At 43.7% G+C, this 25232-nt stretch overlaps 1 protein-coding gene across 1 annotated transcript; it reads left to right on the top strand.

Annotated features, from left to right (window-relative positions):
• Window positions 1–163: 163 nt before the first annotated feature.
• Window positions 164–25174, top strand: SMAGP (small cell adhesion glycoprotein). Its single transcript, XM_012762566.3, has 5 exons — window positions 164–193; window positions 4651–4867; window positions 5832–5903; window positions 22231–22311; window positions 23069–25174. Exons 1-5 carry the CDS (start codon window positions 164–166, stop codon window positions 23245–23247), a joined length of 579 nt encoding a protein of 192 aa, XP_012618020.2. The 3' UTR covers window positions 23248–25174.
• Window positions 25175–25232: the final 58 nt, after the last annotated feature.

Here is a 25232-nt window from a genome sequence, read left to right as displayed (position 1 = left end):
GATGATGTCAGGGGACACAGACTTCTCTCCTCAATCCAGATATGCTACTGCATGCCCTCCCCTCTTTGGTTAATGAGCAATTACCCTTGGAAAGGGGTTATATTTTGGAGTTCTATCTAGTGTTCACAATCTAATATTTGGTATGAATAAGGATCTAAGCCGGATGTTGGAAGATAAGAAACTCCAAGTGAAGGTAAAGGATGCAAAGTATAATAATAATATCATGGAAATGGCATGAAATTTGGAGTCAGGAGTCCTGGATTCAAATTCTTTCATTTGCTTTCCATGAAAATATTTGTGAAAACATTAAAAGTAGCTCTGAAGTCCTGCCACCTTGATAAATACACATAAACATGCAAACACTCTTCCATCTTTGCTCTTGCTTTTAGAGATATCACCATTTGTTCAGTCCGTCAGCAAGCATTTATTAAGCATCAACTCTGTGCCAAGCACTGAGAACTAGTACTAGGTATGGGGGAAACAATGAGGAGGGGGAAAGAAAGTAAGATATTTAAAGAGACAATGGGAATATTGAGCAGGGAGCTGAATGGGCAGGATTTTGTGATGGGATAAAAGAGGACACATGATGAAGACTGAGGTTTTAAGGAAGGTTTAAGCCTAGGTTAGGCTTGAGAAAAAAGAATTTAGTGGTGCCATTCCCTGAAACAGTGACTATAGGAGATAATGTATTTATATGGGTTCTCTGGTTACAAGCAACAGATAGACAAAATTAACATTAAAGGATATGTCATAAGGATATCAGGCAGCTCATAGAACTGAAAGAATAACCAGGCTACAGGAAAGAATGAGCCAGCCCAGGGATGTCTACAGCAGGAATATATGGACAGTTCCTCAAGGCAGCTGCCATTGGAAGACTCAGCTTCAGCTACCACCTGCCAACATGTCCTCCCGAAATCCAAACTCCTTAGAGAAAGAATCTGACTGGCCCAGTTTGCATGATGTGTCCATCCTATGACCAGGGAAATGGAAAACTATGGCACTATTACTGTGGGAGTGGGGAGGTGGGGGTTGGGGGAGGCACATTGGTGTCTATGACTAGAAGATCAATCAGTGGTGGTAGGGGTTACTGGTGAGGAGGGTGGATTCAAAGACGAGGAAACTTTGGGGGATGATAGAAATGTTCTTAATTTTGATTATGGCGAGAGTTTTATCAGTATATACATGCTTCAAAGCTTATAAAATTATATATTTTATGGGCAGTTTATTGTGCATCAGTTATGCCTTGATTAAGCTATATAAACAAACCTTAGGCGTCTCCTACAAGCATTGGACACAAGGAGTTTGAGGTACTTGTAGGATTTTCCAGTAGATGTGTCCATTAGGGAACTGGAAATGAATGTTTATATTTGGGAGTCATTTTTTTTTCTAAAATTGAATCCTGTTACTCTTTAAAAAGCGTAAGGATCTCTACTGTGTACAGCAGTAATGGGGAGGTGGTTGCATTCCCCCCTTGAGGGGAGGGTGGCTTTTCAAATTATAAAAGCCCTACTGCCTCACTGCCTCTCTTAATATTTTTCCTAGAAGGCATTCCACTCCCTTGGCATTCAGAACCACTGCTGGGAGTGCTACAGGGAAAGCCCTGGGAATATAGGCCTCTAGCTGTACAAGGTCCTTCAAGATCTGCTTGGAATGCCCCTCCCATGTTGATCTGCAAAACGGTTCAAATTTTTCCTGTCCAGGGCTTTCCCTGACCCTCATATTTGGGGTGTGGCAGAGAAAACTTCTTGGGAAGTTTTCTGGTGAGGGAGAGCTGCAGTAACTGGTGCAATAGAGGTACAATTGAAGCGGAAAATTTCACTAAATTGTGAGGTTAGCACATTGTTTGCATATGACCCTACTGAAGGCTCTAAGGAGTCGGGAAAGGGCTAGCATGCTTATCTGGGGTGGATAGTACCATTCGGAAACAAAATTGCTTACCTGGATTTACAAAATGGTAGAAAGGCTGGGGCTTAGGAGACTGCTATTCTGGCAGCAACACAAGATGGGGCTGAATGCCAGTAAAATTGGGTAGAGATGAATATCTTTCGTCCTCTACCCTGAGGCCCCTGGAGGTTTGTTGACAAAAGGATGGCTGCTCCAGTTTCTGAGGTTTAGCATTTAATCCTTGGAGAACACTGGCAGTTCACCATCACATGAGGGTTCATCATCTATCTATATGCATATGTACACAGAGTTAATTACAAAAGCTTCACCCAGTCCATGCCCTCCAACAATTTGAAGGATCATACTGATAGACTGGGTAAGAAAGAGAACTCTAGAAACATGACATAATCCAGGATAAATAGGATACGCCAAAGAGCATACTACGCACACAGCTTACAATAGTCTTTATTTTACGCCAGACTGGATGCTGAGCATGGGCATATAGGATCCTATTTTTCTGAATGTTTATACTTTTAAAATGAGGTATGAGGCTGGGCATGGTGGCGAGTGCCTGTAGTCCTTAGGCTAAGGCAGGAGGATCATTTCACTTGAGCCCAAGAGTTCAAGGCTGCAATGAGCTATGATCATGCCACTGTACTCCAGGCTGGGTGACAGAGTGAGACCCTGTCTAAAAAAGTAAATAAAATTTAGGCTGGGCGCTGTGGCTCACGCCTGTAATCCTAGCTCTTAGGAGGCCGAGGCGGGCGGATTGCTCAAGGTCAGGAGTTCAAAACCAGCCTGAGCAAGAGCGAGACCCCGTCTCTACTATAAATAGAAAGAAATTAATTGGCCAACTGATATATATATAAAAAAAATTAGCCGGGCATGGTGGCGCATGCCTGTAGTCCCAGCTACTCGGGAGGCTGAGGCAGGAGGATCGCTTGAGCCCAGGAGTTTGAGGTTGCTGTGAGCTAGGCTGACGCCATGGCACTCACTCTAGCCTGGACAACAAAGTGAGACTCTGTCTCAAAAAAAAAAAAAAAAAAAGTAAATAAAATTTTTAAAAAATATTTAAAAATGAAGTATGTGCCTATAGGAAAAAAAATTATGTATTAACAAGACTTTTTAAGGTTACATTTTAAAAAGAAAAAAGATGCTTATGAGAGACTATTAACAACCATCAAATCAAATTGTGAAAGTGTCAGCAAATCAGTAGAGTTGGGCCAGATAGATGGCCTCTGAGTTTGTGGTTCTAACAATCTTCAACACATAACAGAATATGCAACAAGGGAGACAGACCCAGATACAAGATCTCAACCTTTCCTGGAATTCATGGTCTACTGGTCAAATTAAGTAAATGTAAACAACTGTCCTTTGGAATTTAGCCCTTAAGATTTGAATTTCCTTTTCTTTTGGATATTCCTTTATCTGGCCAGGCAGACCTCTACCTTACATACACCTTGCTTACATGTCACTTTGCCTTTGTTGGATTGGCAGTTTTCCACACACATATATATTTCTCACACAATATATTTCAATAAAATCAATTCCACCAACTTTCTGTTTTTTTCTTCTCTGCTTTTGTTGTTGTTTGTTTGTTTGTTTTTACCAACTTTAGGAATAAAAGCAACTACCCTTGCTTTATTTATGGCTTTGGTTTTTATGCCTCTCTCTTCTGAGACTTTCTCCTTCAGTCTTTATTCCCCTGATGAATATGCACGATCTGATGATACCTGTCTTTCTATGGATCATTATAAATATTGATTCCCAAACCTACAGAACTCATAAGAATAAGAAGCAAGCACAAAAGTCTGTTTCACTGGGACAGAAGGCAGAATTATACCACAAGAATTCCAGCCCTAAATGGGAAGTCAGGATAACAATAGCTACTAGCATTTGGTGAGCACTTACTATGTGCCACGCAGGTAAGGTTCTGTTGCTTTACTGTAAGTATGTATTAACTCATTCCATCCCCACAGTAACTCTATGAGACAGGTGTCGCTCCACGCCACCTAAGAGAAATGAAACAGAAGTACTTTGTCCAAGATCACACAGCAGAGCTGACTTCAGAGCCTGTATTATATACTATCACATCCTCTTAGTCACTTTGTTCTTCTCATTAATTTGGGAACTTCCTCCCAGAGAAGTGAGTCAAGAGGCAGCTAAGTACGACACTGATTAATATTTCAATTGTGGCGCTCACCCTGTGCTACAGAACGGCTTTACAGGCATTATGACTTTTCAGGGCCCCATTCTAGCGATGAGGAAACAGGTTTCAGAGATGTTAAGTAATTTGCCCACACAGCTAACAAGCGGCGGAGGCGCCGGGGCTGTTTGGAGCCAAAGTCCACACGCTCATAACCGCTCCGCTCCGCCGCGCTGCCGCGGATGAATGAGAACGGGCAGGGACGGCGCGGGTGGCGCCTCGTGTCTCACCCCCCTTAGTAGATGCACCTACTGAGTTAGCTGACCTTCCAAAGCTTCGGGACACAGACCTATTTGTGTAAGTGACCTACGAACGCAAAGAAATGTAACTTTTCGCATTTGCTGAGGATACGAACAACTTGGAGGGGTTCCAGTTAGCCCGCGGTTCAGATCTCATCCTCTCTGGAGCCGCGGAGCGAGGGAGGAAGTGGCTCCGGATGGAAAGTAAAGTGACAATCGCAGAAGGGAAGGCAGCCTTTCCTCCCCGGGCAGCAGAGGCGGCCCAGCGGGCAGAGGGGACCTGCAGAGGGCGGTTTCTCTCCTCTTTCCTGTCCCACCCAGTCGGCCTGTCCGCCTCCCCCACTCCGGCTGGCTTTGCAGCTAACTCTGCGCGTCTCTCCGCGGCTTCCTCCAGCTCGGGTCGGTCCCCCTGGGTCGGTCCCTCTGGCTCGGCCTCTCCAGGCCTCCGCGAAATCTCCGGGGTTCCCGCCCGGGTCGAGTTCAAAAGGACGCGCGGAGTGGCGCCGGCCCTTCCCCGGCAGCCCGTCCAACTGGAAAGGTGAGCATGCGGAGGAGGGGACCTGGGGAGGGCGGGAGCGCCCGGAGAGCCCAGTCGCCCACACACACGGCAGCCACCTCGGCCACTGCAGGAACTGAAACCGAGAGCGGCCGGAGCTCCGCGTCCCGCTGGAGCGGCGGGTGGCAGCTGCTCCGAACGCGGCGTCCCGGGACGCACCGCCCGGCGCGCACCGGCCCCAGTCCGCGCGGGAGTCACTTGTGCGGGTAACGCAGGAGGGCTCCGAGTGGGGCTGGGGGCGGGCCGCGGGGGCGAGGACCCAGCCCGCGGGGTCGCCCGGCGTGATCCCCGACGTCCGCAGAGGTGTCGCGGGTCCCCGGGGAGCCCGAGTCACAGGCTGGGACCAAGTGAGGTTTGGTCGGCCGGCGGGGTTCGGTAGGCTGTGCGCGCATGGCGCACCAAACAACGAAGCGGGGGCTGGCAGCGGGGCGGCCAAGCCGGGAGACAGGCCAAAAGGCGACTGAGGGCCCTCACCTTCAGTTTCTTTCCTGGCTACCCTGTCGTCCCCACCCCAGCTCCCGAGCCCGGGCGTGGGTCCTGACCTTCATGGCCTTCTCCTGACACCTGGTGGATGGCTCCACCACAATCCGGGCTGTGGAATCCCAGGGTACCTGCTATCGCGCTTTGGTGAAACTGGGTCCGCTGCTGATTTGCATATCTTTGCCTAACTTTCTCAGGCCTTGGGAGCTCGCCTAGGTAAATGTGGTAGCCCAGTGACAGGATCTCGGGTTAGAGCGTTCAAAGGGAATGCACAGCAAATACATGCAGTCTCTGGCCTGCGCTTGGGGAGATCTGGGGAGATACTCAGGGAAACCAGAAGAGAAAAAGAGGAAATGAGGAAAGGACTCGGGAAAACCTGGCAACAAAGGCTTTCCTGGGATTTACAGGCGTCTCCAGCCCCAGGGCCCCACCCATTTCTTTCCTGCCTTTGCATTTCTTCCTACAGATCTGCCGCTTCCTCGAGGTCTTCAACCACTGGCAGCAATGGCCAGCCTCCTGACCACACCTTCTCCAGGAGGTAGGTGAAGGCTTTCCTAATCCTAATGGAAGAGAATTGTTCAACATCCCCTTCCCCAGATCAGTCCTGGAATTCCCTGAGGCCTCAGCCCAGAGGGGAGGACTCTCTCACCTCTCTGCCTGCCTCACAGGAAAAGGTCCTGGCAGGACACCGGAGACAACTGGACCGTGCACTGTAGTACAGTTTTCATCTGAAGTCTGGTGGACCTGGGCCAGTTTCCTGACGCTACCGCTTAAAGCTTTGTGACCTTGATTTTATAAACTAACTCTATAAACCTAAAGGAAGGGCTTTACATTCTCCCTTCTAGTAATTTATAGCTATGGCAGAGTTTGACAGCAACCCCCATAGTTAAACATGGAAAAGGAAGCTTTCAAAGATAACAGGGAAGTAAACATTTTTATAAAACATGCTAAAGATAGTATTTCTAAGCTTGAACTCCAGTTTCATTTGTAAAATAGGAAAATAGTACCTATCTTATGTGGCTATTTGTGCGGATTAAATTCGACAACCCACATAAAATTCCTATAATAGTGTCTAGTATCTAGTAAGCACTCAATGATATTGGTTATTATTATGGGGTGCTTGTTAGAAATGCATGTTTCCCTGGAAAGGGATTTTGCTAGTCTAATCCGACCCTTCTGATGATACAGACCCAGCACCAAAACCCCACTGTTCCTGGAGGTATTTTACAGCAGGGCTCTGCCACTCATCACACTGAGAATGGATTCCACTTCTCGGTTGGTAACCAGGCTGGGCTGGAGAAACTGTCAGATGTTTATTGACTGTTTTCAGCATATACTAGATAGAGTGAGGGGGGAACAAACTCTTGGTTGGTCTGTGTACCTATGTTTTCATACACATATTCTCATTGGTCATTAGGACAGACATTCCTAGCTTTTGCTGATATGGAAATAGGTAACTGACAACCCCAGCAGAAGTCTAAGACAGTGTCCTCTCTGACTGTGATGCACATATGTCGACTTTTAATTGGTGAGAAGAGATAAGAAAAGGGAGAAATGGGCAGAAGTCTAGACTGGTCAATAAAGGCTTCATGAGTGGGGAAGGGGATCTGGGCCTTTCTCTTAAAGGATGGCTGAGGTTTGCACAGGCATAGAGGGGCAGCAGGTATTCTAGATGAAGGTAGAATACCTTTCCCATGTGTGAAGCTATGGAAACCCGATTTGCCCTGCAGGATGTTCAGGAGGAGAGAGCAGAGGAGATCCAGAATAAACCTGCCCACAGGGAAAAAGCCAGCTGGGGTTAGGACCTGAGCAAAGGGAACTATTTACACTCTTTTTTTCCTTCTTTTTTTAAAATTCATGGTAAAATATATATAATACAAGTGTTACCATTTTAACCATTCTTTGGTGTACAGTTCAGTGGTACAGTAGTCCCCCTTTACCCACAGGGGCTATATTCCAAGACCTCCAGTGGATGTCTGAAACCACAGATAGTATTGAACCCTATATATAGTATGTTTTTCACTACATATACTTACCTATGATAAAGTCTAATTTATAAATTAGGCACAGTAAGAAATTAATAATAACAAATAATAAAATAGAACAATGATAGCAACATACTTTAGTAAAAGTTATGTGAACGTGGCCCCTCTCTCTCCCTCTCAAAATAGCTTATTGTACTGCAGATCTTAGAACCCTCAGCATACAATTTTTTTTCTTGCCTGATTAAGTCAAGAACTTCCATCTTTTCACCTAAAGGAAGCACTTTACTGCTTCTCTGTGACATGTCCAAATTGTCAGCATTACTACATTCTTGTGTTGGGGCCATTATTAAGTAAAAGAAGAGTTACTTGAACACAAACACTGTGATCCTATGACATCCAGCTACTAAGTGACCAGCAGGCAGGTAGCATCTACAGCATGGATATGCAAGACAAAGGGATGATTCATTTCCTGGGCAGGACAGAGTGAGATTTCATCACACTACTCAGAATGGCATACAAGTTAAAACTTATGAATTATTTATTTCTAGAATTGTCTATTTAATATTTTTGAATTGTGGTTGACCGAGAGTACTGAAACCATGGAAAGAGAAAGCACAGATAAGGGGGGGATGACTGTATTAAGTACATTCACATGGTCGTGCAACCATCACCACCTTCCATATCCAGCACTTTTTCATCTTCCCACACTGAAACTTCACATCCGTTAGACACTAACTCCCATTCCTCCCTCCCTCAGCCCCTGAAACCACTATTCTACCTTCGGCCTCAATGAATTTGACTGCTCTAGATACCCTGTATAAGTGAAATCATACAATATTTTGTCCTTTTGAGTCTGGCTTATTTCATTTAGCATGATGTCCTCAAGGTTTATCCATATTATAGCATATGTCAGAATTTCTTTCCTTTTAAAGGCTGAATAATCTTCCATTGTATGTAATTACCACATTTTGTTTATCCATTCATCTGTTGATGGACATTTATTTGATTGCTTCCGCTTTTTGGCTATTGTGGATAATGTTACTATGAACATGGGTGTACAGACATCTGTTTGAGTCTCTGCTTTCGGTGCCTTTGAATATATACTCAGAAGTGGAATTGCTGTATCATGTAGTAATTCTAAGTTTAATTTTTTTGAGGAACCACCATGCTGTTTCCCACAGTGGCTGTGCATAAATCTTCCTGTTTCTCTCCACATTCTTGCCAATACTTTTTACTTTCTGTTTTTTTTAATAGTAGCCATCCTAATGAGTGTGAGGTGGCATCTCATTGTGGTTTTTTTTTTTTTTTTTTGGAGACAGAGTCTCAGTCTGTTGCCCGGGCTAGAGTGCCATGGTGTCAGCCTAGCTCACAGCAACCTCAAACTCCTGGGCTCAAGCGATCCTACTGCCTCAGCCTCCCGAGTAGCTGGGACTACAGGCATGCGCCATCATGCCCAACTAATTTTTTTCTATATATATTTTTACTTGTCCAGCTAATTTCTTTCTATTTTTAGTAGAGATGGGGTCTTCTGCTCTCAAGCACCTAACCAAAAAAAAAAAATATATATATGTAATAGTATTTTGCAACTGTATCAGTATAAGAAAGAATATAAAAATATTAATATAATAATATAGTTAATATTTATAATTAACTGAATGATGTAATAATCTTAATATTCCTTTGACCTAAAAGTTTGATTTTTTTCTTCCTATTTTAAAAGAAATGAAAATCATTAAAAATATTTCCATGGGCCCTTAGAAGTACTGTGGACCATAGGCACTGTGGTTGTACATAGTGCATAAGCCAACCCTGTTGGAAGTAGGGCAGAGTGGAACTGTGCCTGTGGGCTCTGCCCACCCCCACCAGCTATAAAGCTCATCCCGTGCCACTGAATAATCACTCTAGCTACTTCCTAGCTTGTCCTTACTCTGTATTAGACACTTAGCAAATTGCATTATTATTATTCCTCACCACAACCCTTTGAAACAGATTTTACTCTCATTTTACAGAAGCAAACACTGAGGTTCAGGGAAATTAGGAAATTAAGAAATTTTCAGAGGTCAAGAAAATGTCCCAAGGCCATGCAGCTGTTTAACAGGAGAGGCAGGATTTTGTGCCGAGTCTGATTTACTGCAAAGCCTGTGTTCTTTCTGTCATTGTGTACTTCTCCCAAAGTCTCGCTCCACCCACTGGTCAGTGCGTGTGAAAGGAAAGGTGGGAGAGAGGGGGCAGAGTTCCAGGTCGGGTTCCCACAGAAGGGGAATTAGAGGAGCCGCCCCATTTGGTCAGGTTGAGAGTAAATAAGTAGGCTGGCAGACTCTGGTGGCAAAGGATCTGATGCCTCAGTGATAAGAGATTTAGCTCAACCTGGGAACAAGCGCCACAAAGAAACCAGCCAGTATCTGAGTTAACAAAAAAAGGAGAATGAACAGACTAGATCTTGAAGGTCATTGCTGTTGTTTAGGATTTGGGTGGAGCCTTAAATTGCGTGCTCCTCTGCCCTGGCATTCCACTACCAGTAAAAGTGGTGCTACAGTCTTTCCAAACCTGAGAAGGGAAGGTAGATAGTAGCATTATTATTCCTTTGTTTGGACAAGGAGATAGGAAAGAAATGGGGTAGGAACAGGAAGTGATGGGGGAAAGCCATTTTCTCCCTTCTCATGCTGGGCTTCTTGAACTTAGTTGACTTTGTTGTTGTTTATTTTTTCATTTAAAAGGTAATACAGGCCAGGCGCGGTGGCTCACACCTATAATCCTAGCACTCTGGGAGGCCGAGGCAGGTGGAATGGGTGGATCGCTTAAGGTCAGGAGTTCAAAATCAGCTTGAACAAGAGTGAGACCCTGTCTCTACTAAAAATAGAAAGAAATTAGCTGGACAACTAAAAATACATAGAAAAAATTAGCCTGGCATGGTGGCGCATGCCTGTAGTTCCAACTACTCGGGAGGCTGAAGCAGAAGGATTGCTTGAGCCCAGGAGTTTGAGGTTGCTGTGAACTAGGTGTTGACACCATGGTGTTCTAGCCAGGGCAACAGAGTGAGACTCTATCTCCTCCCAAAAAAAAGATAATACATGCTCCTCAGGACATAGCCTTCCAGACCTTTTCTATGTACATACAGACATATATGTGCATGTGTATAGTTTTCATATATTTTTATAAAGATGTAATCATATTACATATATCACCTGACAATTTGCTTTCTTCATCTAACCATATATCCAGTCCCAGTAATATTACAGATCTACCACATTCTTTTTAACACTGTATAGTGTTTCCAGAATGGATGGCCTATAGTTTATTTCATCTTTCCTCTCCCAATAGACATTCAGGTATGAATCACTCTTGCAAACAGTGCCACAGTGAACACCCTTTCCATTTTGCCATAAAACTCAGAGAACTCAACCCAGTGGACATGTAAATGAAATGTTAGCTGGAGGCAAAACAGGGGGTGTTTTCAGAACTTGTAGAGTTGGTAGTGTTTGGTGGAAAGAACCTTGGAAAGAGGAGACAGATTTGAAACGTGGCTGAGCTACCCAGGGCTGTGACAACACCAACTTTGCCTACGTCACATTCTTCGGGTAGAGATAAAATAATGAATGTCTTGTAAACTGCAAATCACAAATATCAATTATAATTCTGATACTTTGACCCCTAGCTTATAAGCCCCCAGGACACTCTGTGACCTTTAGGCTGAGAAAAACTCTTTTGTGTAGAGTGGAGTTCAAAAATTTGATTTTTCTGCTGGTGTGGTGGCATATGCCTATGGTCCCAGCTACTCAGGAGGCTAAAGCAGGAGGATTACTTGAGCCCAGGAATTTTAGACCAGCCTGGCAACATAGTGAAACCTCATTTCAAAAGAAAGAAATAGTCCGGGCGTGGTGGCTCACGCCTGTAATCCTAGCACTTTGGAAGGCCGAGGCGGGCGGATTGCTCGAGGTCAGGAGTTCGAAACCAGCCTGAGCAAGAGCGAGACCCCGTCTCTACTATAAATAGAAAGAAATTAATTGGCTAACTAATATATATATGGAAAAATTAGCCAGGCATGGTGGCGCATGACTGTAGTCCCAGCTACTCGGGAGACTGAGGCGGTAGGATCGCTTGAGCCCAGGAGTTTGAGGTTGCTGTGAGCTAGGCTGACGCCACGGCACTCACTCTAGCCTAGGCAACAAAGCGAGACTCTGTCTCAAAAAAAAAAGAAAGAAAGAAATGAACATTTTATTTTTGAGTAGTTTTAGATTTACAGCAAAGTTGCAAAATAATACAGAGTTCCCATATGTTTTTCAGCTAGATTCCTTTAATGTCAACATCTAACATGACTGTGTACCTTTGTGAAAACCAAGAAATTAACATTGGTACAAAACTATTAACTAAACTACAGACTTTATAGGGATTTCACCAGTTCAAAAATTCAATTTTGAAGAAAATTCTAATGGAACACTTTCAATTTATAAAAATTCCATAGTTAAGGCTGAGAAGGGTCCTGACAATCAGTTAGTTCAACTACCGGTTCTGTGTTAGAAATCTCTCTCCGATATGTCATGAACCATTTGTCCAGTTTTGCTCTTCTGTTGGGGAGACATTTGTCTTCCCCCTCCAGTTTCTGCCATTCGTCCTCTTGTACAGGTCATTCCTTGGCATATTGGAGGACAGAATTTAAGTTCTAGGCTCCCCTTAAGTTTTTTCTCTAGGCTTTCTTTTTTGTAGGCTTTCTTTATCTGACGTGGTTTGCCTGCATTATTAGAGATGATATTTATATTCTAATACCTAAAATAATAACAATTTTAAATTTTTTATGATTACAAGAGTAATTATCACTGTAAGAAATTTGAAATATAAAGGAAAGCATATGAAAGAAAATAAAAATCATTGAGAATTCCACAACCTAGCTGTAACTCCTGCTGCTGTCGTGGAGTGCATCCTTCCAGTAGTTTCCTAGGCATCCCACTGTAAGTCTTTTATATATGTTGCTGCTAAGCCACAGCTTTCCCATCCTCTATTTGTGAGTAGTTGATTTCCTGAACCTACGAGCAAGGCATTTGTTAAATTCTCCTCTTGTTCAATTTGGCTCATGTCTTAAGTCATTTGAAATCTGTCTCTATTTATCAACTTACTAGCTGCCCCTCTAGCCTTGAAGTCTTTAACAAATTTGTTGGACCTTCCCTAGGTCTACAGGGGTTTGCATTTACCCAAAGTGCAGAGACGCACTAAGTCCTCATGGAAGGCACCAATACAGCAGACCACCAAAACAAAAGATCTTGCAAAGAATTTGATAGTACATTACAAAATAATAAAGCTGGAGTCATTACCGTAAGAGAAAAATCATTTTATTGGACTTTCTTATACTTGTTTTATGATTTAGTATTTTTATTTTGAATTACATAAAGGCCTTATTTTGGCCCGGGCATAGTTTGACACAACAATGATCAATTCAAAAATAACTAAGGTGAAATCCTAGTGGAAGAACTCTTTAGACTGGCATCACTCCATTCCTTGGCAACCAGTTACTGCCCCACTTAATCCGTATAGCCAGGCTGTACCTCTCCACTTTGCCCACAAGGATATTATAAACAGTCTTATCATATACTTTGTGATGCTGTCTACTCATGCAGCACCTTCAACTCTCGTTACACTCCCTCCCCATCCTCACTCTTAACTGTGATCTTGCATCCTATTTTCTTGGCTCCTACTCCCACCATCTCCGTCTGTGCCCATGTCCTCTGCTTTTCTTCCTATTACAAGGGATGAACTCTCTCTACTCCAGTCTGCAGCTGGGCCCTCTAGGGTGCAACAGATCCCATCCCTTCAAGGACGTGGTTGCAGTCACTGTCCCCTCTCATGCATCATCAATCATTCCTTCTCATCTGAGTCATTCCTCTTTGTACATGAACATGCTGGTATTTCTCTCATCCTGAAAAGCAAAACAAACAACTTGAACTTTCTTCAGCCTCATTTCTCTGCTCACCTTTACAGAAAAAAAAATTTTTTTTTTGAGACAGAGTCTCGCTTTGTTGCCTAGGCTAGAATGAGTGCCGTGGCGTCAGCCTAGCTCACAGCAACCTCAAACTCCTGGGCTCAAGCAATCCTTCTGCCTCAGCTTCCCGAGTGGCTGGGACTACAGGCATGTGCCACCATGCCCGGCTAATTTTTTCTATATATATTATTTGGCCAATTAATTTCTTTCTATTTATAGTAGAGACGGGGTCTCGCTCTTGCTCAGGCTGGTTTCGAACTCCTGACCTCGAGCAATCCGCCTGCCTCGGCCTCCCAGAGAGCTAGGATTACAGGCGTGAGCCACTGTGCCCAACCAGAATCTGCATTTTAACAAGATTCTTGGAGACTGTTGTGCACTACAAAGTTTGAGAAGCAATGCTTTAAAATATAAATCTGGCCGGGCGCAGTGGCTCATGCCTGTAATCCTAGCACTCTGGGAGGCCAAGGCAGGTGGATCATTTGAGCTCAGGAGTTTGAAATCAACCTGAGCAAGAGCAAGACCCTTTCTCTACCAAAAATAGAAAGAAGTTAATTGGCCAACTAAAAATACATAGAAAAAACTAGCCAGGCATGGTGGCACATGCTTGTAGTCCCAGCTACTCTGGAGGCTGAGGCAGGAGGAATGCTTGAGCCCAGGAGTTTGAGGTTGCTGTGAGCTAGGCTGACGCCACGGCACTCTAGCCCAGGCAACAGAGTGAGACTCTGTCTCAAAAATAAAATAAAATATAAATATGATTAGTTTGTGCTCAAAAACCTGTAAAATGCTTCCCATCATACTCACTGAAAAAGCTGAAGTCCTTATCTTGGCCACAAAGGCCTCCCTGAGTTCATCTCCTCTTCTTCTCTCCCTTGCTCCCTCCACGTGGCCTCCATGCTGTGTATTTAACATGCCAAGCTTGCGCTGGCCCCAGGTGCTTTGCAATATTATGGACAGCCCTACCCGGAACTTGCTGTTCCCTATACCTGGAATGTTCTCCTCTGAGGTCTTTGCATGACTGCCTCCCTCTCCTTCTTTAGGTCTTCACTGAAATTACCTCATCAGTAAAGCTTTCCTTGACAACCTCACGTAGAATTACAACTTCTATCCACGTCCCAGCTCCCTGTCCCTTTCCTACCTGTTTTTCTTTTGTTTTTAATTTTTTTTTTTAAGACTAGTGAAGTGCAGTAGTGAGGAGGGGGGAAAGTAGTAGAACAAGGAGTTCAATCTGTAACTGACTGTGAACAATCACGTTCCTGCCTGTTTTTCTACATGGTGCTAATCAATAGCTAATATAGCATATCTTTTATGTATTTATTTTATTTATTGTCGGTCCTCCCCATCTAAGAATGTAAATTGTATAAAGAGAGAGGGTTTTTTTTTATTGTGGTAAAATTATACATAACATAAAATATGCCATTTCAATCATTTTTAAGTGTACAGGCCAGCAGCATTAAGTACATTCACATTGTTGTACATTCACTGTCACCACTATCTATCTCCAGAACATTTCATCATCGCAAACTGAAACTCTGTACCCATTGAACATCAACTCCTCATTTTCCCCTTGCCCCTACCCCGACAACTTCCATTCTACTCTCTATCTCTGTGAATGTGCCTACTCTAAGTACCTCGTATAGGTGGACTCATGCAGTACTTGCTCTTTTGTGTCTGGCTTATTTCACCTGCATAATGTCCTCAAGGTTCATCCATGTTGTAGTATGCATGTGTCAGAATGCCTTCTTTTTTTTTTTTTTTTTTTTTTTTAAGAATTTACTTTCTTTTTAAGGCTGAAAATATTCCCTTGTATGTATATACCACATTTTGTTTATCCATTCATCCATTGAAGATTGATGGACAGTTGAGTTGTTTCACATTTTAGCTGTTGTGTAATGCTGCTGTGAACATTGGTATACAAATATTAGTTGGACTCCACTCATTTCTTTTGGATGTATACCTAGAAATGGGATTGCTGGATCATATGGCAATTCTATTTAATCTTTGGAGGAAATATAAAGGTAGGAGTTCTCACTTGTGTTCTTCTGATCTATGCCCACAGCCTGGCACAGAGTATACCCTCGATAAGTACTTGTTGAATCAAATTTTTTAAATTATTATGGGTATATAATAGTTATATATCTTTATAGGGTACATGTGAAGTTTTGATATAGGCACATAATGAATTAATCAAATCAGGGTAATTGGGGTATCCATCCCCTCAAGCATTTAATATTTCTTTGGGTTAGGAACATTCCAATTCCACTCTTTAGTTATTTTGCAGTATACCCTAACTTACTGTTGATTATAGTCACTTTGTTGTGCTGTCAAATGTTGTTCATTCCATCTAACTATATTTTTGTACCCATTAACCATCCCCACTTTATCCCCCCTCTCCACTACCCTTCCCAGCCTCTGGTAACCACCATTCTACTCTGTCTGCATGAGATCGATTGTTTTTAATATTTAGCTCCCACATATGAGTGAGAATATGCGAGATTTGTCTTTCTGTGCCTACTTTATTTCACTTAACATAATGTTCTCCTATTCCATCCCTGTTGTTGCCAATGGCAGGATTTCATTCTTTTTTGTGGCTATGTGATATTCCATTGTGTATATGTACCATAATTTCTTTATCCATTCATCTGTTGATGTACACTTAGGTTGATTCCATATCTTGGCTATTGTGACTAATGTGCAATGAACGTGGGAATGCAGATATTTTTTCAATATACTGAATTCCCCTCCTTCAGCTAAATACCCAGCACTGGTATTTATTGCTGGAACATATGGTGGTTTTACTTTTAGTTTTTTGAGGAACCTCCATACTATTCTCCATAGTGGTTGCACTAATTTACATTCCTACCAACAGTATACAAGAGTCCCCCTTTCTTTTTTTTCTTTTCTTTTTTTTTTTTTTTTTTTTTTTTGAGACAGTCTCACTCTGTTACACGGACTAGAGTGCCGTGGTGTCAGCCTAGCCCACAGCAACCTTAAATTCCTGGGCTCAAGCAATCCTTCTGCCTCAGCCTCCCGAGTAGCTGGGACTACAGGCATGCACCACCATGCCCGGCTAATTTTTTCTATATATTTTTAGTTGGCCAATTAATTTCTTTCTATTTTTTAGTAGAGATGGGGTCTCACTCTTGCTCAGGCTGGTTTCGAATTGCTGACCTTGAGCAATCCGCCCGCCTTGGCCTCCCAGAGTGCTAGGATTACAGGCCTGAGCCACCACACCCAGCCCAAGAGTCCCCCTTTCTCCACATCCTCATCAGCATTGGTTATTGCCTCTCTCTTTTTTTTTTTTTTTTTTTTTTTGAGACAGAGTCTTGCTTTGTTGCCCAGGCTAGAGTGAGTGCCGTGGCGTCAGCCTAGCTCACAGCAACCTCAAACTCCTGGGCTCGAGTGATCCTTCTGCCTCAGCCTCCCGGGTAGCTGGGACTACAGGCATGCGCCACCATGCCCGGCTAATTTTTTTTTATATATATATATATCAGTTGGCCGATTAATTTCTTTCTATTTATAGTAGAGACGGGGTCTCGCTCTTGCTCAGGCTGGTTTTGAACTCCTGACCTTGAGCAATCCGCCCGCCTTGGCCTCCCAAGAGCTAGGATTACAGGCGTGAGCCACAGCGCCCGGCCTGCCTCTCTTTTTGATTGAATTAATTTTTTAAATTTCCCTGTCTGTGAACCTGAAGTCTCAGTCTAAGAAGGCTGTGCAGCTTGTCTGACTCAGTTTGCTCTTAGTCATCCCATTCTGACTCCTAACATTTCCTGTTTCAAGGCTCTCAAAGCAGGCCTTAATAACTTGTTCTTCACTTTTGCTGGGGAACCACATCAAGCTCACCAATTGTTTACAGAATCCACCTTCTTTCCATGGCCATTCAGGCTCCTGGTCCCTTTCTTTCTCAGAAGCTCCTACATCAGTTACAGAAATCCCATTTACAAGTTCTTTTGATGCCCTGGCTATGGTTACCTGGATTCCTTTTAGATTACTTGGTGCTTTCTGGGTTTCTTTGCTTCTCTTGAGCTCACTTCCTCATTGTCCCTAAGGCTCCTACTGCCCCTTAGTGCAAAAATCATGCTCTGTGATAGAAGGCCTGGGGGAAATTCCGCTTTCTTACATAGAGCTTCCTGACACTATCCTTCTGAGTCTCTGACAGCCTCTAATATAGGCATTTCTGCTATAAAACTTTATGTGCATTTTTTTTCTTTTCTTTTTTTTTTTGAGACAGATTCTTGCTTTGTTGCCCAGGCTAGAGTGAGTGCCATGGCATCAGCCTAGCTCACAGCAACCTCAAATTCCTGGGCTCAGGCAATCCTACTGCTTCAGCCTCCAGAATAGCTGGGACTACAGGCATGTGCCACCATGACCAGCTAATTTTTTCTATATATATTAGTTGGCCAATTAATTTCTTTCTATTTATAATAGAGACGGAGTCTTTCTCTTGCTCAGGCTGGTTTCGAACTGACCTGGAGTGATCCGCCCACCTCGGCCTCCCAGAGTGCTAGGATTACAGGCGTGAGCCACCGCGCCTGGCCTATGTGCATTTTTTAAAAGATTCACATTTTGAAATCATGTTATGAAAATGAAAAACAGGGTTCGGGCAGACCACTCAAAACTTATGGAACTTTGAGCCAGGCGCAGTGCCTCAAGCCTGTAATCCTAGCACTCTGGGAGGCCAAGGTGGGTGGATTGTTTGAGGTCAGGAGTTCGAGACCATCCTGAGCAAGAGTGAGACACCCCCCCCCTGCCCCCTCTCCCCCGTCTCTACTAAAAATAGAAAGAAATTAATTGGCCAACTAAAAATATAGAAAAAAATTAGCCGGACATGGTGGCTTTAGCCCGGGCAACAGAGTGAGACTCTGTCTCAAAAAAAAAAAAAACTTATGGAACTTTGTAACCAGAGCCCTAACAAATATAATAATAACCCCAATAAAAATATTGGCAGAGTTAAATCTCCACTAGCATTCACTGAATTCCATTCAATCCTTTGCAGCCTATACTCTGGGGTGTGTGTTTCCTTTTTTTAGATGTAGGTTCCAGAGAGCCTTCTCTTCTAATAGAAACCATTTCATCAAAAAAAAAAAAAAATCTTTTATAGGGTCTGCCTACTTCATTAATCCATTGTTTTAATGTTGAGGTGAACTTCTTTTTTTTTGAGACAGGGTCTCACTTTGTTGCCCAGGCTAGAGTGAGTGCCATGGCGTCAGCCTAGTTCACAGCAACCTCAAACTCCTGGGCTCAAGGGATCCTCCTGCCTCAGCCTCCCGAGTAGCTGGGACTACAGGCATGCACCAGCATGCCCGGCTAATTTTTTCTCTATATATTAGTTGGCCAATTAATTTCTTTCTATTTCTATTTTGCTCAGGCTGGTTTCCAACTCCTGACCTCGAGCAATCCGCCTGCCTCAGCCTCCCCGAGTGCTAGGATTACAGGCGTGAGCCACTGTGCCCTGCAGAGGTGACCTTCTTAATACCTTATTTATCTGCACTTACTGCTTCACCAGAGGGCTTAGTGTAAGTGGATACCAACCAATAACTGCATTCAAGGAAAGCATTCTGTTGAATTTTTTTTTTCTTAAGGTCTTCCTATCTTGTTAGAATGTTCTGTAGTGTGAGAAAGCTTGCTTCTGATCATGTTAAACATTAAAGCTAAGGAATCTGCATTTGAATCCACACACCTTCCATGTTACCCTGACATCATTCCCGTTGGCCTGTCACCTATGAGCGAGTTTACGTTTATGGAGCACTCCCTGTAGCATGACGGGCGGTATTTGATTATGACCACCTGGTTTTTCTTCTACATTTATCCATATCTTTTAAACCTCTGAACTTTTTGGAAAGCTTGTTGTGCTGCCTCATAGTTATCTTATATGCCTCTCTTTATTTTTCCCTATTGAAAAAGAAAAGAACAATGGCAGGAATGTTTAGTATAAATACCTTGCTTGGGCTTTGGACTGGGTACTCCTGGATTCAGATCTTGGCTCCATCCACTGTTTTGTTTTGTTTTGTTTTTGACACAAAGTCTTGCTCTGTTGCTCAGGCTACAATGCCATGGCATCAGACTAGCTCACAGCAACCTCAAACTCCTAGGCTCAAGCGATCCTCCTGCCTCAGCCTCCCCTGAGTAGCTGGAACTATAGGCATGCACCATCATGCCTGGCTAATGTTTTCTGTTTTTAGTAGAGAGAGGGCCTCGCCTTTGCTCAGGCTGGTCTTGAACTCCTGACCTCAAGCAATCCTCCCTCCTCAACCTCCCAGAGTTCTAGGATTGCAAGCATGAGCCACCACACCTGGCCCATCCACTATTAATTCATGTGTAATTTGAGGTGTGTCACTTAACTCTTGGGTCTTGGAGTCCATATCAGCAAACCAAAACACCTACTTTGAAGTGATTGGTGTTGTAAAGATTGATAATGGTGTATATAAACAGCTAGCACAAAGCAGAGACTTAGTAATTGGCAGCTGTTACAATTGGGATCATTTGAAGAATTTCCCAGCTAGGAACCATCTTCCCTCCCAGATTCTCTTTCTAGGGACTCATATGTATCTATCTGTTCTCTGCATACTCAGTAAAATTCAGCTCTGTAGTCAGGTCCTTGGTTCACTTCATCACTGGTATGTTCCCAGCATCTATGACAGTGCCTTTGGCACATCTAGGTGCAAAGTAAATTGTTAGTTAATTGATCTTAAATCAGTGGTCCCCCAACCTTTTTGGCACTAGGTACTCTGGTTTTATGGAAGACAATTTTTCGGAGAGGTGGGTCCTGTTGGGGAGGGTAGACAGAGTTCAGAGCAGCCTTTCCTTTTAATCACTAAGCATTCATAACAAAATCATATTAAATAATATTTGTGTAGTAGCTACTATATGATGCTCACATGTTCTCTCCTTTAATCTTCACAATAGACCTGCAAAATTGGTTAATGTAGTCCCCCTGGGTAGCAGATGAGAATGGATGACTGAATCAAGATATATAGCCATTTGCTCAAGGCCACCAAGTGGCTTTGTATACTACCATTCCTCAAGAAAGAGTGGACACGAGGAGAGAAGGGTTTGGCCCAGCCTTGGGAAGGGAAAGTGCTCTAGGCAGCCCACCTATGCGTTCTCTGTCATAGGTCCAAGACGTCATCAGGCTCCCCTTGGTCTGTGTGGAAAATCCCCTCAACACCATTGGCCCCTCTTGGCTCAGACTCACCAGACCACCAATGACAAGTTAATGTTACTTGGCTTGGATGGCAATCTGAACGTGTCAGGGACTAGATGGGAATCATGCTCACACTGTGCTGGCCATACTGGCCTTTGAGTCCTCCTGTCCCAGAGCTTTGACCCAGGCCATTCTCTCTGCCTAGAAGGTGCCCCACCCCTGTCACCCAGTAAACTCCTACTCCTGCTTTGGCTCCCTGTGTGGATATTCCTTCCTTGGGAGGTAGCTCCTGGCTGGAAGGCTAGATCAGGCCCCTCTACCACATACTCTCCTAAGCCTGGGTGTTTCCTTTGTCGCACTGGCTGCAGTTCCCCACTGTGTGAACTGTGGGGTGTGGTGGAGAGTAAGCGCCTGGAAGTCTGTTTGCTCACCATTCTGTCCCCAGTGTGTCTGGCACAGAGCTGGGCAGAGACAGGGTCAATCTGTGCTGCTGCTATTTACTGAATAACTCCGAGATGCCTCCTGTGGGTCACTCTAGGGTCAGCAAGCCTGTTTTCCCCAGGGCACTTCTGTCCTGCAGTGACCTCTACTTAACTGTTATCTTTTCAATCCTCTACATGAAAATGCTAATTAGGAAAGAATTAAAGGGCTTCCTGACTTTCTGTGTGAACACTACACAGGACTTCTAGAGACCACTAATTTTATAATGTTCTGACCCTGGGTAATGACTTTAGGGTGGGGCTTTCAAGCTCTGAAGGATAAATAGGCCTATAGCAAGAGGGGTGCAGGATATATTTTAGGGTGGGAGAGGCCTGTTTCAGAATGTTTCAAATTGCAGGGCCTGTTCTGGAAGTGTAGAAAAAGGGTTTTAATAGGAGAGGAGCATTATTTCATTATTTTAAAATAATGATTACAAAGAGCTTGTAAGAACACTGAAGAAAATGTATGTGCTGTATAATATAAATATATGTGTGCATATACATACATATATGTATGGAAATCAATTGGTGAGTATATGTACATGTATGTAAAAATATGCATTCCTCATAATGGCTTATCCTTACTGAGTTACTTACTACATGTGACAACAACCCCATAAAGTAGGTACTGTTACCTCCATCCAGATGAGATAACTGACAAATAGAGGGGTTAAGTAATTTCCTGAGGTCACACAGCTACTGAAGGACAAGAGTTGGGGTTTGAAACCCAGTCAGTCAAGCTCTAAAGCCCATAGTCTTTTTTATTTTTTTAGAGACAGGGTCTCCCTCTGTCACCCAGGCTGGAGTGCAGTGGTGTTATTATAGTTCACTGTAGCCTTGAACTCCTGTACCCAAGAGATCTTCCTGCCTCAGCCTCCCAAGTAGCTGACTACAGGTGCATGCCACCATGCCCGGCTAATTTTTTTATTTTTTGTAGAGATGGGATCTCACTATGTTGTCCAGGGTAGTCTTGAACTCCTGTACTCAAGCGATCCCACCTTGGCCTCCTAGTGCTGGGATTACAGGCGTGAGCTATGGCGCCTGGCCTACAGCCCATATTCTCAACTACTATATTAGGCAAGGAAAAAGCCGTCAAAATGTCAGTTGTCTTTGGGTAGAAGTTTATTTTCTCTATTCTCCAGGTTTTTCTATTCTGATTTATTATAGGCATTGAATGATAAACTTTTGAATAGGGAAGAAGGTGGAGTGGTAAAATTTGAAGGACAAACATATGCTTTCAGACAAAAGAATTCACCCCATTTCCTTTTATACTTTTCTTAATTTTCCAGAAGAACTGATGACCACCCCAATTCTGCAGGCCACGGAGGCCCTGTCTCCAGAAGCTGGAGCCAGCACAGCACTCATTGCAGGTAACAAAGGCTCTGAGCCAAAGCCAAGGGGCCTTCTGGGATCAGGGGCCACCTCTCTCCAGACACAGCCTGATGAACTAAGATTTTTCCCATACAGGAAAAGCACCACGACATTGGGGACAAAATCCATCAATGGGTTCACTCTGATACACAAGCTGTTTCTCTCTCTCATACACACACATGCATAATCTCTCTCTCTCTCTCTCTCAAACACACACAGTCTCTCACTCTGTCTCTCTCTCTCTCTCTCACACACACACACACACACACACACACACACACACACACACGGCTACAAAAGACTCAGAGCCTTCTGTCAGAGGCACTGCCAGTAAATGATAGATTAGGAGGTGGCCACAAATAGCTATGCATATGGACACTACATTCGAGTACGTGGGTAGGGAGGAGGATATATGTGTTTTAAAAAACCCTTCCTGTTGGAGTAACCTATTTCCTGTTTCTCTCCTTCCTGTTTCTATCATAATCATCAGGAACTGGTTTGGGAGAGAATCAGTTTTGTCAGAAATCAAAAAGATTGTGTCCTTAGCTTAAGCACCCATGAGATTGCAGCTATTCTGTACCGTGACATTGGGCTTGGTGGGGTGACATGGATTTGGATGGGAGTGGGCACTAGTTAACTAAAGTGGGAGGATCCTATGAGAATAGACCAAGAAAGTGTTTAATTCAGATGGTTTAGTGAATTACTGAGGCATCCTCCATCCTGAAACATCTCTACATTTTCCCTCTCCTTTCCAAGTTGTTATCACCGTGGTCTTCCTCACCCTGCTCTCAGTTGTGATCTTGATCTTCTTTTACCTGTACAAGAACAAAGGCAGCTACGTCACCTATGAATCTGCAGAAGGCGAGCCCAGTGCCATCCTCCAGATGGAGAATGATTCAGCCAAGGGCAGAGAGAAGGAGGAATTTTTCATCTGATGATTCCTGGGCCCAAAGGAGCTTCTTCCTGGCTCCACTGCTAACACATTGACTGTTTAATTTATTAGGTGAAAGTTTTTTCTGAAGCCAGTGAGACACAGTGATTGATGTAGGCAATCCCACACTCCTTCCAGGACACAGTCCCAAATGCCAGCATCACTGACTCCAGGGACCAGGGACATGGAAAAAAGCTGCTTATGATGTCTTTAAACAGGCCTTCATAATAGAGCTGTTGTTTGTAAATGGCCAACAAGGCGGGGCTCTACCAGGGGACATTTGAGTATGTGCCCAGTCATCTTAACTTTTTTCACAAAGGGATAGAAAAGAGAGTTAGGGTCACTGGCTGCTCCACTCTGTCCTCTACCTGGTCACCTAGTGATAGCCTAAGTGGAGACACTGTCCAGAGTTCATCCCAGATGCTGGATGCCATATTAAAAGGCCAGGCCAGGAGGGGTAGACTATGGAGATGTTACCTCCTGATAAGTGTGCTACAACCCTCAATCTGAGCCCTTCCTTTCCATAGTTCCCAACAACCTTATACTTATGTGATTTTTATCCACATTAAAATTTTTCACTGATGCAAAAATCAGATTGTCATGTGCGAGAACTACCTTTATCCTTGCTTAAACTTTTTTTTTTTCATTTTCTTTTGCCCGTTTAACACCTTTGCACATGTTCTCTTCCAAGCCATAAGAATCCTAGGGAAGTTCCAGAAGTTCCCAGAACTATCTCAGAGATTTGAGGTAAAGATGGTCCAGGGAAGCTTGTACCAGAGGAGCATCATCAGAAACATACCCTGGGAGATGAGTTGGTGTAGCCTTCATCCTGGCAAGGGCCAGAACTTCCCAGAACCCATTCCATATATACACAGAAGGAACCAGGAAAATCTACCTACCACCTTTCCCAAATGTCCTCAGAATCAAGCCAAGAAGTTTCCTGGATTTAACATAGTCTCAAAATGAGATGTTTAGAAGGTACCATGTTTGGTATAATTCATTAACCTCTCAGATATACATATATTTGTTTTCGAGTCAGTTTCACTCTGTTGCTGGGACTAGAGTGCCATGGTGTCAGCCTAGCTCATGGCAACCTCAAACTCCTGGGCTCAAGCGATCCTTCTGCCTCAGCCTCCCATGTAGCTGGGACTACAGGCATATGCCACCATGCCCAGCTAATTTTTTCTATATATTTTTAGTTGGCCAATTAATTTCTATATTTAGTAGAGACGGGATCTCACTCTTGCTCAGGCTGGTCTCGAACTCCTGACCTTGAGGGATCCTCCGGCCTCACCTCCCAGAGTGCTGGGATTATGGGCGTGAGCCATCACACCCAGCCCTCAGATATTGTTTGGGGGTTTTTTGGGGGTTTTTTTGAGACAGAGTTTCACTCTGTTGCCAGGGCTAGAGTGAGTGTCGTGGCGTCAGCCTAGCTAACAGCAACCTCAAAATCCTGGGCTCAAGCAATCCTACTGCCTCAGCCTCCCGAGTAGCTGGGACTACAAGCATGTGCCACCATGCCCAGCTAATTTTTTCTATATATATTAGTTGGCGAATTAATTTCTTTCTATTTATAGTAGAGACGAGGTCTCTCTTGCTCAGGCAAGTTTCGAGCTCCTGACCCCAAGCAATCCGCCCACCTCGGCCTCCCAGAGTGCTAGGATCACAGGCGTGAGCCACCGCCTGGCCCAGATATTGTTTACTTTGAAATTAAACTAGATCTCCTTGAAGTCTTAACATATTGCCTCCTTTGTCGAAGCTCAAACCCACCCAAAGATCCAAGAGTCGAGGAATCAATCTTGGTAGCCTAGATACTAGGAATTTTCAGTATTTCTCCACGGAGAATTTTGGTGAAACTGAAGGTCATCCTGAATGTATACAAATTGCCATACCAAAACATTTTCCTCAAGCCAAACTTTAAAGCAAATTAGGAGAATCAATCATTCTTTTTTTTTTTTTTGAGACAGAGTCTCAGTCTGTTGCTCCAGC

Source organism: Microcebus murinus, chromosome 10 (genome assembly GCF_040939455.1).
Source record: "Microcebus murinus isolate Inina chromosome 10, M.murinus_Inina_mat1.0, whole genome shotgun sequence".
NCBI classification, from domain to species: domain Eukaryota; kingdom Metazoa; phylum Chordata; class Mammalia; order Primates; family Cheirogaleidae; genus Microcebus; species Microcebus murinus.
This window is presented reverse-complemented; position numbering and strand designations above follow the sequence as displayed.

Excerpts from the sequence above, each read along its gene's own strand:
- SMAGP (XM_012762566.3), top strand. The coding sequence starts at position 164 with ATGTTGGAAGATAAGAAACTCCAAGTGAAG. Across the intron at positions 4,868-5,831 it reads CAGCCCGTCCAACTGGAAAG|ATCTGCCGCTTCCTCGAGGT; the intron begins GTGAGCATGCGG and ends TTCTTCCTACAG. Across the intron at positions 5,904-22,230 it reads GACCACACCTTCTCCAGGAG|AAGAACTGATGACCACCCCA; the intron begins GTAGGTGAAGGC and ends TTAATTTTCCAG.